The following is a 12,778-nucleotide window of genomic DNA, read 5'->3' as shown; positions in this document are numbered from 1 at the left end:
GACAAGACATGGCACAATTCCAGCTTACCGAGGACATGACCTTAGATAAGAGGTTATGAAAGACTCAGATTAGAGTAGAAGGCTAGTAGATAGTCCCGCGTATCCCTTCGTACTAGTAGTCGCAATTTTAATCTATAATTTATTGTCCTTTGATTCTTGCTACTGTATGTTATTTTTTGTACTTCGATTATCTTATTTATCTGTGGTAGCTACTGCTTCTTTTCTCAAACTGCTTTATCATGACTTTTTCGCTTTCATTAGTTTCATTTTCATATTGCTTTGAACTGCTTGTGCTTATCGGACCTTGTCTCATCATGTTTTCTCTTGAGCCGAGGGTCTTTCGGAAACAGTCTTCCTATCTTCCGAGGTAAGGATAAGGTCTAAATACCCCCACATTGTGGGATTTCACTGGGTATGTTGTTGTTGTACCCAGATATATATAAGATGACAGGGACCAAAGTCTTAGTCTATTGTAGTTTAGATTGATTGAGAAAAACGATCAATGAAAAATGGAATAGAGAATGCTCCCTCTTTTCATCTCGTCGGGAACTCAGGATTGAAACTCACATTCCCGTCTTAATAAATAGCTAATAGCCAACCCGCTAAAACATTTTTCCCAAGACATCTATGGCATATCCATCAGCAACGTCTTTACACACTGCACACACATGTATATATACATTGAGTGAAAATCTAGACCACGACGTTATATATGGCTTTACAACATGGAAAACAAATATAGAATGATAATTTAATGGATATAGTTCACTCTACTTAACTATACGGTCAAACATTTTTGAGTTTTGACTGAAAATAATACAAATATACAAAAAAGGCAAGACAAATCTCATTAGTTTTTCTTTCTACTTACACGTCTTCCCATTTATTACCTATATTACAATTTTCTGTAGGTAGTCAACTTTGTATATCTTCTAACAGGTGTTGAACTCGTAGATTGATGGTGTACTGCATTATAGATGTCAAGAGTCGCTCGTTTCCTCGTGGAAAAGTCCAAGCACAGACTGCATAGAAACCAGAGCAACAACCATTTGCAAAAATGGAAAACCGGATATGGAATTAGACAATATACAAGAAAATGGACAAAACAGTGTGAAAGAAAAACTGTACTAGTATTTTTGCTACAGTGCATATATACGGCACTAACCATAGTGAGAAGCCTCAGAGCTGCAGGACGAGTGAACTTCCTTGCAAAGAGGAAGCAAGGGGCAGGTTTGTCCTTGCTGGTGCACCACTCTCTCCGGTATTCTGTCTCATAATTTATGTTGTCTATGTCCTGTCAAAAGCAAATAGATCTAAGGTGCATATTTATCATTTTACACAGGATAATTCAGGGTAAGTCTCAAGAAATCAACTTTTCCTAAAGTTGTGTGAACACTTGAAATGCCTTACTTCCTAAAATAGCTAATTGAGTGGATTACTATTTCATTATTTTCTCCTAATTGGCAATACATGAGTGATATAATTTCCTAAAATAATTTCTACCAAGTGTTTTACTAGTAGGCCTCCGAATTACTAATCTGCTAGTTGAAAAGAACCAAGAGTACCTTGATAGATTGGATTAGTGTGGGAGTAGCATCTGCTAATTTATAGGTAACGGGATGCCATCCTTTCCGATCACGCTCCTTGTTGGCTAAAATATTCCATGAAGTGTGAGTCAGTGTCCTCCGTGTAATTTCATCTTCAAGTCCTTGGTGCTGGATTAAGTGAAAAACTACTCAGAAAAAAGACAAATTTGATACTTCAAGTACTTTCAAGTGAAAACTTAGGTTACATTTTAGAGCAATAGTGCCTCTTGCACTTATTCAGATTCCACTCATTAATAACTTTGCTAGTTACCCAACCTAAGATAGGAATGCAGCAAACTTGAAAACAACCTATAAGAGTTCACAACTAGCTAAACTCAATTAACAGCGCCAGATGAGCTAAACCTAAATTAGTACTTAGCAAAATAATGAAACCGACTTGACACAGCAAATGAGAACAAAACAGAACTGCTAAGGTTCTTTTTCTTTAGGTCCAGTCCAACGTTTAGTCATATTAGGACATTTATTTTAGGTCCAAAGTATGCTAAGGGTCTTCTAGTCCCCGTAGAAAATGTAGATAACCTATAGTATAGATAAACTAATATAATTATAATTTATCTTATGTTTTGAGAATAATATTATACTTAAGGCGGGCTTAAAGTGCCTTATTCTCTCCTATGCAAAACGTATAACCAAACACAACTCCATCTTCAACTCCAACTGCATAAATTTCAAAGAGTAATGTATGGAATCTATGGCCAAACGCCTGCTAAATGTACTAGCAATCAGCTCAAACTTGAATTGAACTGTTGTAGAGGGTGGATTGCATTATGCTAGCAATGGTCCATGCAATGGATTTTCTTTGACAGGATATCACAGTTAGAAGTGAAACCTGTGTTACTTAAGGAAAAAATGAAGTTTCTAAGACGGTTTAGATCACGGAAGATAACTTACAGCAAGCAGAGTTTGGACATAGTGTTCGTCAGGTATACAATTATGAATTTTGGATGTATCTGGAGGCTGCAGAACACAAGAGGTATTATAGAACAGTTCAAGATTATATAGAAGAAGATCTTTTAGCATAAAGTCAACAGATCGACTAACAGTAGAAGAGAAGAAATACTCAAATAGCATGGATACTCACCACATACTGATCCCGCCAAAACTCAGGTAGTGGCTTTTTCTGCACAATGATAATGTAATTAAGGTGCGTACAATGAAAATATGAAGGTAACAAATGTTTTAAATTGGAAAGAACTCAAGACCACTCATTTTATTTAAAATTGAAAAAAAAAAGGCTAAGATAAATTTCCTTTTGCATTGCTCATGAACTCAGGACCATCCATGAGCAAAGTAAACCAAAATTCATGTCCTGATTTTTGGAATAAAACTAAAGCCAGATTTCCAGGAAAAATAAAAAGTAACTTGCCTTGCAATGCAACTGAAACATAGGAAATAATCTTTCATCCTTCACTACAATATCTGCATGCTTTCTGTTTAAAACAGCCCACTGCAAAGACAACGTGAAAATAAATAGTAAGATCGACATTTTATAGAAGTGAAAGATACAGGTTACTTTTTTGCTCCATTTCTCCTTTGAGAATTTCCTTTAAAGGATTTACATTGAACTTCATGAAGCTAGAATTCATATTTCAGACAGTACCTGAGAACCTTTCCTCCAGCTTTGAACGGGAATAATTGGATCCATTTTGGGATTGTAGCGGCCTTGTTTTGTATCAGCAAAGCTGTATTCATGTTTGAAGAAACGACAGTTAGGTGACTGAAGCATGAACACTGTTCCACATTTTAGCTTGTGAAAGTAAGATGCCAGCTAGATATTTGCTAACAAAATGGATTCAGAAGTAATACTCCCTCCGTCCCAAATTATGTGATGGTGTTTTGCTGGGCAGGGAGTGGAGGGCTTTTGAAACTTGTGGTCTAAAATAAGCCATAGATATTTGTGTGGCTATAATCATCTCATTAACGGTAAAATTGGAAGTTTAAAGTTAATTTGTTACTAAATATAGAAAGGTGTCATACTTTTGGGACTGACTAAAAAGGAAAGAGCGTCACATAAATTGACACGGAGGGAGTAGTTCTTTGAGAATGACTAATGCCCTTCCCGGAAAGAATGAAAGCTTACGTATTTCTTGAGTTTCGGACTACAGAAATAAATCATTTACTCAAGAAAGAGCAGAAATACCACCGTCTCTTACCTGTCAACAAAACTATTTGGCGTAGACATTATGTAGTCATATGTGTAGCTGAAGTTGTACAAAGGTATGCAACTGAAATCACACGAAAAAGCTGAAATAAATTTGATGACAGTCACAACACAAATGTTAATATGATGCATATTATGGTAGAGATAACAATGTTGGAAAAAACATAACCACTTGGCTCTCTGAGACCAATCTATGATTATGCTCAGTGATTGTATGCAAAAATCATCGTTTGAATAGTTTATTAGAACATTAATTTTGACTATTCAGACAATTTACCAAAATTAGCTTGAAAAACAAATAGGGTTATAATAAGTAAAAAGCTTCAAAAGTAGCTTACAATTATGGTTCTAATTAATAAACAGTCAATTAAGCTAATCAGTAGTACCAAATGAGTCAACTTGTGCTCCAGATTGGACAAATGAAGACATTAGTGAAATGGTATCTCACCTGTCTGAAATAAAAACAAATCGTTCATTGAGAGGATCCATCAATGCGTGCTGAAGTAAAATCCGCTCTGCCTGGATCATGCTTGCTTCTCCCCAATCTACCTGAAGGAAAACACACTCGCTAAATATTGCTGCGCCAGAAGAAGTACGTGAAAGAGAAGAAGAAATATAACTTGGATGAAGTATACAACAGAAACTCAATAGGTAAATTACCCAACTACTGCATTAAGCGATGATGATATTACCAACAAAAAAAGTTCGGAAGAAGAAGAAAGAAACCTGTATACTATCGTTAACTTGGCGATTCAAGAAATACGCTGATCTTGTCGTTACTTTGTTAAATATAAACCCTGGTCGTGAGTGAACCAATATTGAAAATTTGTTTTCCTTATCACCCTGCAAAACATGCACACACAATATATAAGTCTGGAAAGCTAGCACAAGTATATTGGAGAACTCTAAGCACTAAGCACATTTCATCTGCGCTCAAAGGACACTCAGATAACTTCTTTTAGAGCATACGAGACCTGGGAGGATTAAAATTAACCCTAAATGTTGCTGATGAATCAATGACTGATATATTGGCAAGTTCTCGAACTACAAGGATTTGCTAATGTCATTCAAAAGACATACAATCCCTCGAAATCGATACAAACTTAAGTAAGAACAAAACATAAAATGAAGCAAATTATCTGTATAGGCAACAGCAAGTAGTAGGAATTAAGGCTTAATTGTTATTGCTGTACCTGCATCAAGTCTCGGGGGGGAAAACTTACATTAAGTCAGGTTTTCCAGGAGTTTTTTGAGTCTTCTTATTACGGCTATTGTATATCAGTATAGGGTGTTAAAGTGTGTGACCATTTCATCTAAAGCTTAAGCTGTTAGAAAGAGCACACTTTTATTATTTGATTATATTCTTAACATAAGGTAAGCGCCAAATTTAGAGAAACCTTCAACTTTAGGGACTCCTATTTTTCCTTGAAAAGGCAAATTATTTATGATAGGATATAATGTGCCTGAATAGAATGGTATAAGAGCAAACGAATCATACAACTGATCTCAACTAATCTGGGATTATGGGACAGTTGATTGATTAAAGAGCTCAGCGATGGTAATATATTTGCTCTTCACAAAGCTCAGGCCCCACTAACACAAACATTGAAAATCATACATTTGATAATATCCTTCCTCTTCAAAAAGGAAATGTCACACACTGCTCAAACACTAATACTAACAAAAGAAAGATAAACAATCAAAAAACAGGGTGCTTCTATTTCACACATCCTGGATAATTTGTTACCTCAGCAAGAGCCAGGTACCCCTAACCCCCCCCCCCCCCCCACACACACACACACAAAACCAAAAAAAAAAAAAAAAAAAGTCTTGCAAAAAATACTCCCTCTGTCCATTTTTACTTGTCCTGTATTAACTTTGCGCACCCCTTGAGGAACCATAAATAGAAAGACAATTTTACTATATCACCCTAATTTTAGCCCCCGTTTGGCCATAAGAATTATTCACTTTATTCCGGAAATTTTTTTCACTTTTTTCCGGAATCAGCGTTTGGCCATGAAAATTCCGAATACAACTTGAAGTTGTATTCCGGAATACCAAAAACTCAAAAAACTTGTTTTTCAAAAAAAATTCACTTTTTTCACTCTTTTACAACTACATTTCACCAAAAACTACAATTTCAAAACTATGGCCAAACACAACTCCAATTCCAACTCCAACTCCAAAATTCCAAAATTCCAAAAAAAAGTGATTTTTTTTTTTGGTATCTATGGACAAACGGGGCCTTAATAAGTAATCTAATGGTTGAAACCAATAAAACATACTTTAAAAGTTGTGCAACCACTGACAATTCCCAATTCCTTAAAGTTTTTTTGGGCAGCCACTGACAATTCCCAATTTTTTAATTTCATTTTTGGCCCGTTGGCTGAAATTAGTTACAGGTGCTAGCCAAGATATACAAAACCTATACACTGATTATTTATATTATATGTATATTTTGTGAATACAATATGTATGTTATATGTATATGTTGTGTATACTATGGTTATCATATGTATATTTATATTTATAAGTAATATGCAAAACTTATACTTTCTGGTTATTATTCTTTTGAGCGGTCCAAAGATGTAATTAGCCCATATTCTTTATCAAAATGTCTCATCTATGGTTTACTTTTCTTTTCTTTTTGTTGGCATTAGGGATTTCTTTGGTGTTTCTGAGGGTAGTGTTCCTGTAGGATTATTGGGAGACGTAGTAGGTGTTTGGCCATAGATTGCAAATATTTTTCACTTTATTTGGAATTAATGGAGTTGGAGTTGTGTTTGGTTATACTTTTTGTGCAAAGAATATATCAAATAGTGTTCATGTATGAACACTATTTGATAATCAGGGTAAAAGAGGTATGAAATGGTAAATTATCTCTTAATTTTTTAAAATGGACAAATAAAAGTTGACATCTATCTTAGTATGCAGTACAAGTAAAAATGGACAGAGGGAGTATAATCTATGCTAACTATACTAATATTGCAAGTCCGTATACAGTTTCATTGGGACTTTTAAGTATACACTTGGTAAAGAAGCAAAAGTTCCTACAACACTCCAATTTCCAAATATGAGATAATCCACGAAGTAATCAATGTTAACAGAAACGACAGAGTTCACGCACTTAAGGGAAATGACACAAGCATAATAATTAAGGCGAAAAGACAAAATTTCCCCCAAAAAAAAATATATATATAGATAGGTAAAAAAAAGAGAAAAAACATGAAAAATTAAACTGCCACATAATTAATACCTGAAAAAATGCGTCCCAAACGATGTCCAAAGACAGACGATTCCGAGCTATAAACAGAAAGGCAATTTTGGGATTTTGAACTGTAGGAGTAGAGAGCAACGCTAACATTCTAATTCTACTATACTGCGTCTCCATTATTATTAAAGTCCCGAAGAAAAAAACAAGTAAAATCATAACAAACACCTTTATCTTCCATCTTTGTTGAGATTTCTGGGAATTGGACCTTCTCATCAATTTCAAGCCCATATTCCCGGCCCAATCAGAGAGTTTAAAGTAGCTATTTTAATTACATGAATTGAAAAAAAAAAAATGGATCTCTAAGCAATTGAGTTGCAAATTGGATCCAACTCCAAAGGGTGGCTCAATAAAAGTAGCAGTAATTAGGAGATAATAGGATCTGTGAAAATATTAGACTTTGGTTCTATGTAAATCCCGTGAACTGACACTATATTGAAGAGAAGAAAGGGACAGAGGACAAGAAACTTAAAAAGAGTGTGAGTACAAAGCTGACTTGAGTCTTGACTTAGCTTAAGTTGTTGAGGCCTGATTGATTTTTTTTAATTGCGTGAGTGAAAAGATTAGCTCAATATCAGCTTGGTTGAGTGGATTGCAGGCCCCATTTCAATGGTGAAACGAATCTCCCTTTGCCAGCAAATCTACCAAACTTGGGTCTGCCTCCAATTTGAGGGCCACTTCAGCCTTTGCCTTTACTCAATATTGATCCCTTTTTTTTTTCTTTTTTTTTCAATTATTAACTGTCTTGTTTTAGACATCTTTTATCTTTTTCTTATGTAACGCAGCTTCGATGATTTTCAGTGATTGTTTTCACCTCATCTCTCATGCTACTCCAAAGTTGCAATTACTTTACTTCCAAATATAATATAAGAATATTTGTACATCTTTTTTGGTGTAACCAGTACAGTATAGTACATAACAGTTCACTTCTGATTATAATACTGTAAGGAACACTTATACCCTTTTAATTAGTGTTCAGTACATAAGCACAATAGCAAAAACTATATAACAACTAGCATATGAGTTAAGGTGACATTAATCAGTTGCATTTATCGGCTTTTGTACTACATTTGACATCTTTAATTACATATTTTATTTGTTGCACATTGATGATCCTTTTCAAAATAAGACGTGTAGAAAAGATTTGACTAAACTTATAGGCTGAGTTAAACTAGCATACGAGTAATTTTTTACTTAACTACGTACGTTTTTTATAAACATCAAAGGTGTTATAAGTTGTGCTTACAAGCCAAATCGGTCATAAGTGATAACTTAGTCATCCTCGACTTACGATTTTACGGCTTATAAACATTTTTGTTATGACCAACGATTTACCATTTTATTCGTAATATCTTTTGTAATCTCCAATCATTACATCGAGTGTTTGTTTCATTCGGGGAAAATGATATAAATTTTCTCCTCCAGAGAGATTAAAAGAAAAAGAAATGTTTTATAAGTTTAACGGTGACAAGTTAACATCTAAGTAAGTTTATATGGGTCAAATTTTAAGTGTAGGTGTATATAATAAAATTCACCACAAGCATTCCACATAACTATAGCCCTACTCTCCTGGTCTATACATACACAATTACACATGCCTCATTTTCTCTGGGAAGTCTATGCATACACATGCCTCACTTTCTCTAGGAAGCTGGGGATCTATTTAAGACATTGCAAGCGAATGATTTTTAAAAAGGGCCCTTAAAATCATGGTCAACAATTTTCCAGTGCTTCCATCGGATTTGGCTGTGATAATGTCTTTCATATGGGAAATTTGGTAAGGGAAAAACTGTTACTATACTCACTCGACTTATTTTCAACAAAAACATCAATGATGATGGAGTAGTAAAAAAAAAAAATCTGCTCCATGCCTTGAAAGTTACTGCACAACTAACAAAGACAATGTTCCATTAATGCCCTATCTCTAGGTGCTTGACTTGCTTAGGAGGTCATTGATTTTACATCACACCGCACACCAACCCAAAGTAAGTATATGAAAACTTTAGGTGTGTTTTAATCAAATTACATTAATTTAATATAGTCGAGTGAATATAAATTAGAATGCATATAATGAACGATGGTTAAATGATAAAAGTGTAACCAAACAGAACATATTACTATTATGTATTATCAATTTGATGTACAAATATATATAAGTTACTTTCATCATAACACAGTTAGTTGGCTAGGTTGCTAGCTGTCTATTGATACATGAAAATTGAAGAACTTATGTAAATCCGAAGCTAGCATCATTAATTAACACATTCCATTGAAATAATTATCCAATCTGGTAGGAGCACCTACTTAGCCTGTTTGTCCTTTAATTTATTGATACCCTTTTTCATCCTTCTATGTTTTCTCGCCAAAGTAAAACAACCATTATCTCTCGAGTAAGGTCTTGAGATAATAATACCCTCTGAAGCTCGTGGATAAATTCAAACGCCCCTTTACAGTATATGATACTCTTATTTTTGGAAGTATTTGTGAAAAACCACACCCAAAAATGAAATAAGAAAAAGAGAATGGCATGTGATGCTACCAGTTAGGGTGCACAAAGCAAACCGACAAACCGCACCAAACCGATAATTCGAACCAAACCGAGAAAAAAACCCGACTAGTGGTTTGGTTTTAAAAAGAAAAACCCGAACACTATTGATTTGATTTCGTTTTAACTAAAAAAGTCAAACCGAATCAAACCAACCCGACATTACATTTATAAAATTTCAAACACATTTTATACATAGAAATATTTATTTATAATGTAATTTATAAATGTTTCTTTAACTTTTTCATAATTTTTTGTCTTTTAACATATTATTTCAAGCTTGGAATTAGACTTTTGAATGGTTTAATAAGTTTTATAGCCCAATGATATTAGTAACTCAAATAAAACTCAACAAAAATCAAATCAATACTAATGCTAACAAAAGAAATTCATATCTAACACTGGAATGACAATAATTTTGATATCTATTCTTTAGTTTTATATTAGTTTAGAAAGTGAAAATGCATAACTTAATTTTATTTTTTCTTTAATATTTAGTCATGTAATTAATACTTAGTAGCCGTACTTATTTTAGCATGACTTAGTACTTTTAGATTATGATCATTTTTTGCATGCCTTATAAATTAGTTGTATTTATTGTAGCATGACTTAGTACTTTTAGATTATGATAATTTTATTTTATGCAATTTCATTAATTTTTTTGTTGAATATTTTAATACAATGTCATCTCTCATCACGTTTTGTGTTATTTTCTTAATAAATATCTTAATTAGATCGTTGTATCTTACTAGGACTAAAGAAATATTTGAAGTATAAGTTATATGTTTTGTATGAAGATTTTACCGGAAAAAATCCGAAAAACCCGAGCAACCCGAAAAAATCGAGAAAACCCGAGATTGAAAAACCCGATTTTTGTTGATTTGATTTGGTTTATAGATTTAAAAACCCGATGCAATTGGTTTGGTTTGATCTTTAAAAAAACTCGAACTAACCCGGTCCATATACACCCCTACTAGCAGTCATTCGCCTGTCTTTCTTTTTCACAATTTCTAATTGTGGCTAAACAATATAGCTCCCACACATATTGATGTATTTGTAGTAACTGACTTTTCTAACTGGGATCCGAATAGTGAGCTGGATATATTATTTGTGACAATGTGCATTCACTTGCACATGGCGCACCCTTCGATGTTGGATGTCATGTGATAACCGCAATATATATAAATTTTGAATAATTGATTAATTCCCCCGCTCGTCAGGAGAGTATTTCTCCAATGAAAATAAATGAAGTTTTTGAATAATATAAGGAAAGAGTATCCCCTTCCTAGCTACTCCCAAAATGTTTTAAAATAATATTAATAAGAATCTTGATAATCATAGTGCTAAACAAAACTGGTAAAGACAGAATTTAAGAATCTCGATTATTATAGTACTAAAAAGAAACTAATAAGACAAACTTGCGCATCAAAAAGTTTTTAATTAGAATTGGGATAAGATTATAGTAGTAGATTTTTGGGGGGTATTTGATGTAATTCTTTTACTAGATCACGCTCTTGCGGTGCTTTTGTTGATGTGAAAGTAGCCAGAGGAGCAATGTTGATATAAAAGAGGAAAGATTTTGTTTGTGAATATCTATTAAGTCATTACATAAATTATTCCAGCAATATTGTGTGATCAAAGAAAGGCATGCCAGTTACAAATTTCTTTTGTCAGGTACACAATCATTAATGATTATGTGGTAGTGGAGGTTCTAAACCTTCAGAAAAATAACAAGTATATGGAGTTATATGTTACTCCCTTTCTAAGTGATGCTAACCTAAAAAGTGAAAAGACATTGAGTAATTTATATCTTATTAAGATAAGCCACCAATGACCTTACTAGTCAAACTACAAATAGCACATTTTAATTTCGTTTTAATCTAAAATTTGAACCCAGTTCTATTTGTTATCAGTTATATACAGTGCACATGGTATGTTCCGATTTGAACAATTTTAAACTTTGTAAAATATTCTTTCAATTAACGTGCAGCGTCGAATTAGGATATTCAATTTCCTAAAATGAGAAGAGTAAGAAAAAGAAAAAGGTATGGACAGCTATTGGCCAGAGGTTGTGGGCCTTTTGGCCCGTTTCGCCATTCAAAAATGGGCAATTCGCAGAATTGCCCTTCTTTTGGGTGGTCTTTAAATTTTGCCCTTCATATTTGAAATATTTAAATTTTACCCTTTGGCTAAAACTCATGAGTTCCAGGTTCGAACTCCCACTCAGTCAAAAAATTTAAAAAAAATCGCAAGGCAGAGTTTAAATTTCGCTATGCCCCCACCGACATACATTTGTTAAGGAATTACCAAAGTTATGCCGAATCCGACATACTTATGCCTTATGGGCAGACTTGGCATAAGTATGCCGGATCCGACATAACTTTGGTAATTCCTTCACAAGTTTATGCCGGATCCGGCATAACTTTGGTAATTCCTTCACAAGTTTATGCCGGATCCGGCATAACTTTGGTAATTCCTTCACAAGTTTATGCCGGATCTGGCATACTTATGGGCAAACTTTTAGTTAAACCTTAACTAAAAGTCTTTTCCTAGTTATGCCTTATGGGGCACACTTTTAGTTAAGACATAACTAAAAGTATGCTCCATAAGGCATAACTTTTCCTTAAGACATAGACTTTGTTTTATAAGCCAAATTTGGTTAGTTCAAACTCCGCATTTTAGCAACCAAATTGAACTTAACATCAGCAAAGCAGTAACGCTGGGAAAGAAACAGATCATACATTGGCAGAAACAAAGCATGCTAAAAAAAGGCTGATATTGTTTTTATATTTTATCTACTGGTGCATCGTAGGATGTGTCAATTTTCACAACTTGGTAAGTGCAAATACTAACAGACTGAGGTACATTTGCAACATTTTAAGACCTGAATATGCATTAAGATACATTTAGGTAGAACAAAACATCCACATTCTTTATTGGTTTGTTATGATTTACTGGTCTGGTCCCATTAAAATTTTGTCCATAAATATGGCTGACCGGGCATAAACTTGTTAAGGAATTATCAAAGTTATGCAGGACCCGGCATAAACTTGTTAAGGAATTACCAAAGTTATGCCGGACCCGACATAAACTTGTTAAGGAATTATCAAAGTTATACCGGACCCGATATACTTATGCCAAGTCTGCCCATAAGGCAGAGTATGCCGGGTCCGGCATAACTTTGGTAATTCCTT

At 34.0% G+C, this 12,778-nt stretch overlaps 1 protein-coding gene across 1 annotated transcript; it reads right to left on the bottom strand.

The window, feature by feature from the left end:
* Window positions 1-726: 726 nt before the first annotated feature.
* On the bottom strand, window positions 727-7,775 carry LOC132623069 (glycosyltransferase BC10). Its single transcript, XM_060337775.1, has 11 exons — window positions 7,025-7,775; window positions 4,495-4,611; window positions 4,217-4,317; window positions 3,761-3,832; window positions 3,208-3,289; window positions 2,974-3,054; window positions 2,689-2,727; window positions 2,499-2,564; window positions 1,566-1,715; window positions 1,166-1,294; window positions 727-1,022 (listed from the first exon to the last, which is right to left on the bottom strand). The coding sequence occupies exons 1-11, from the start codon at window positions 7,268-7,270 to the stop codon at window positions 981-983; spliced, it is 1,125 nt and encodes a 374-aa protein (XP_060193758.1). The 5' UTR covers window positions 7,271-7,775; the 3' UTR covers window positions 727-980.
* Between the last annotated feature and the right edge of the window lie 5,003 nt (window positions 7,776-12,778).

This window comes from Lycium barbarum, chromosome 12, assembly GCF_019175385.1.
Source record: "Lycium barbarum isolate Lr01 chromosome 12, ASM1917538v2, whole genome shotgun sequence".
Lineage (NCBI taxonomy): Eukaryota > Viridiplantae > Streptophyta > Magnoliopsida > Solanales > Solanaceae > Lycium > Lycium barbarum.
This window is presented reverse-complemented; position numbering and strand designations above follow the sequence as displayed.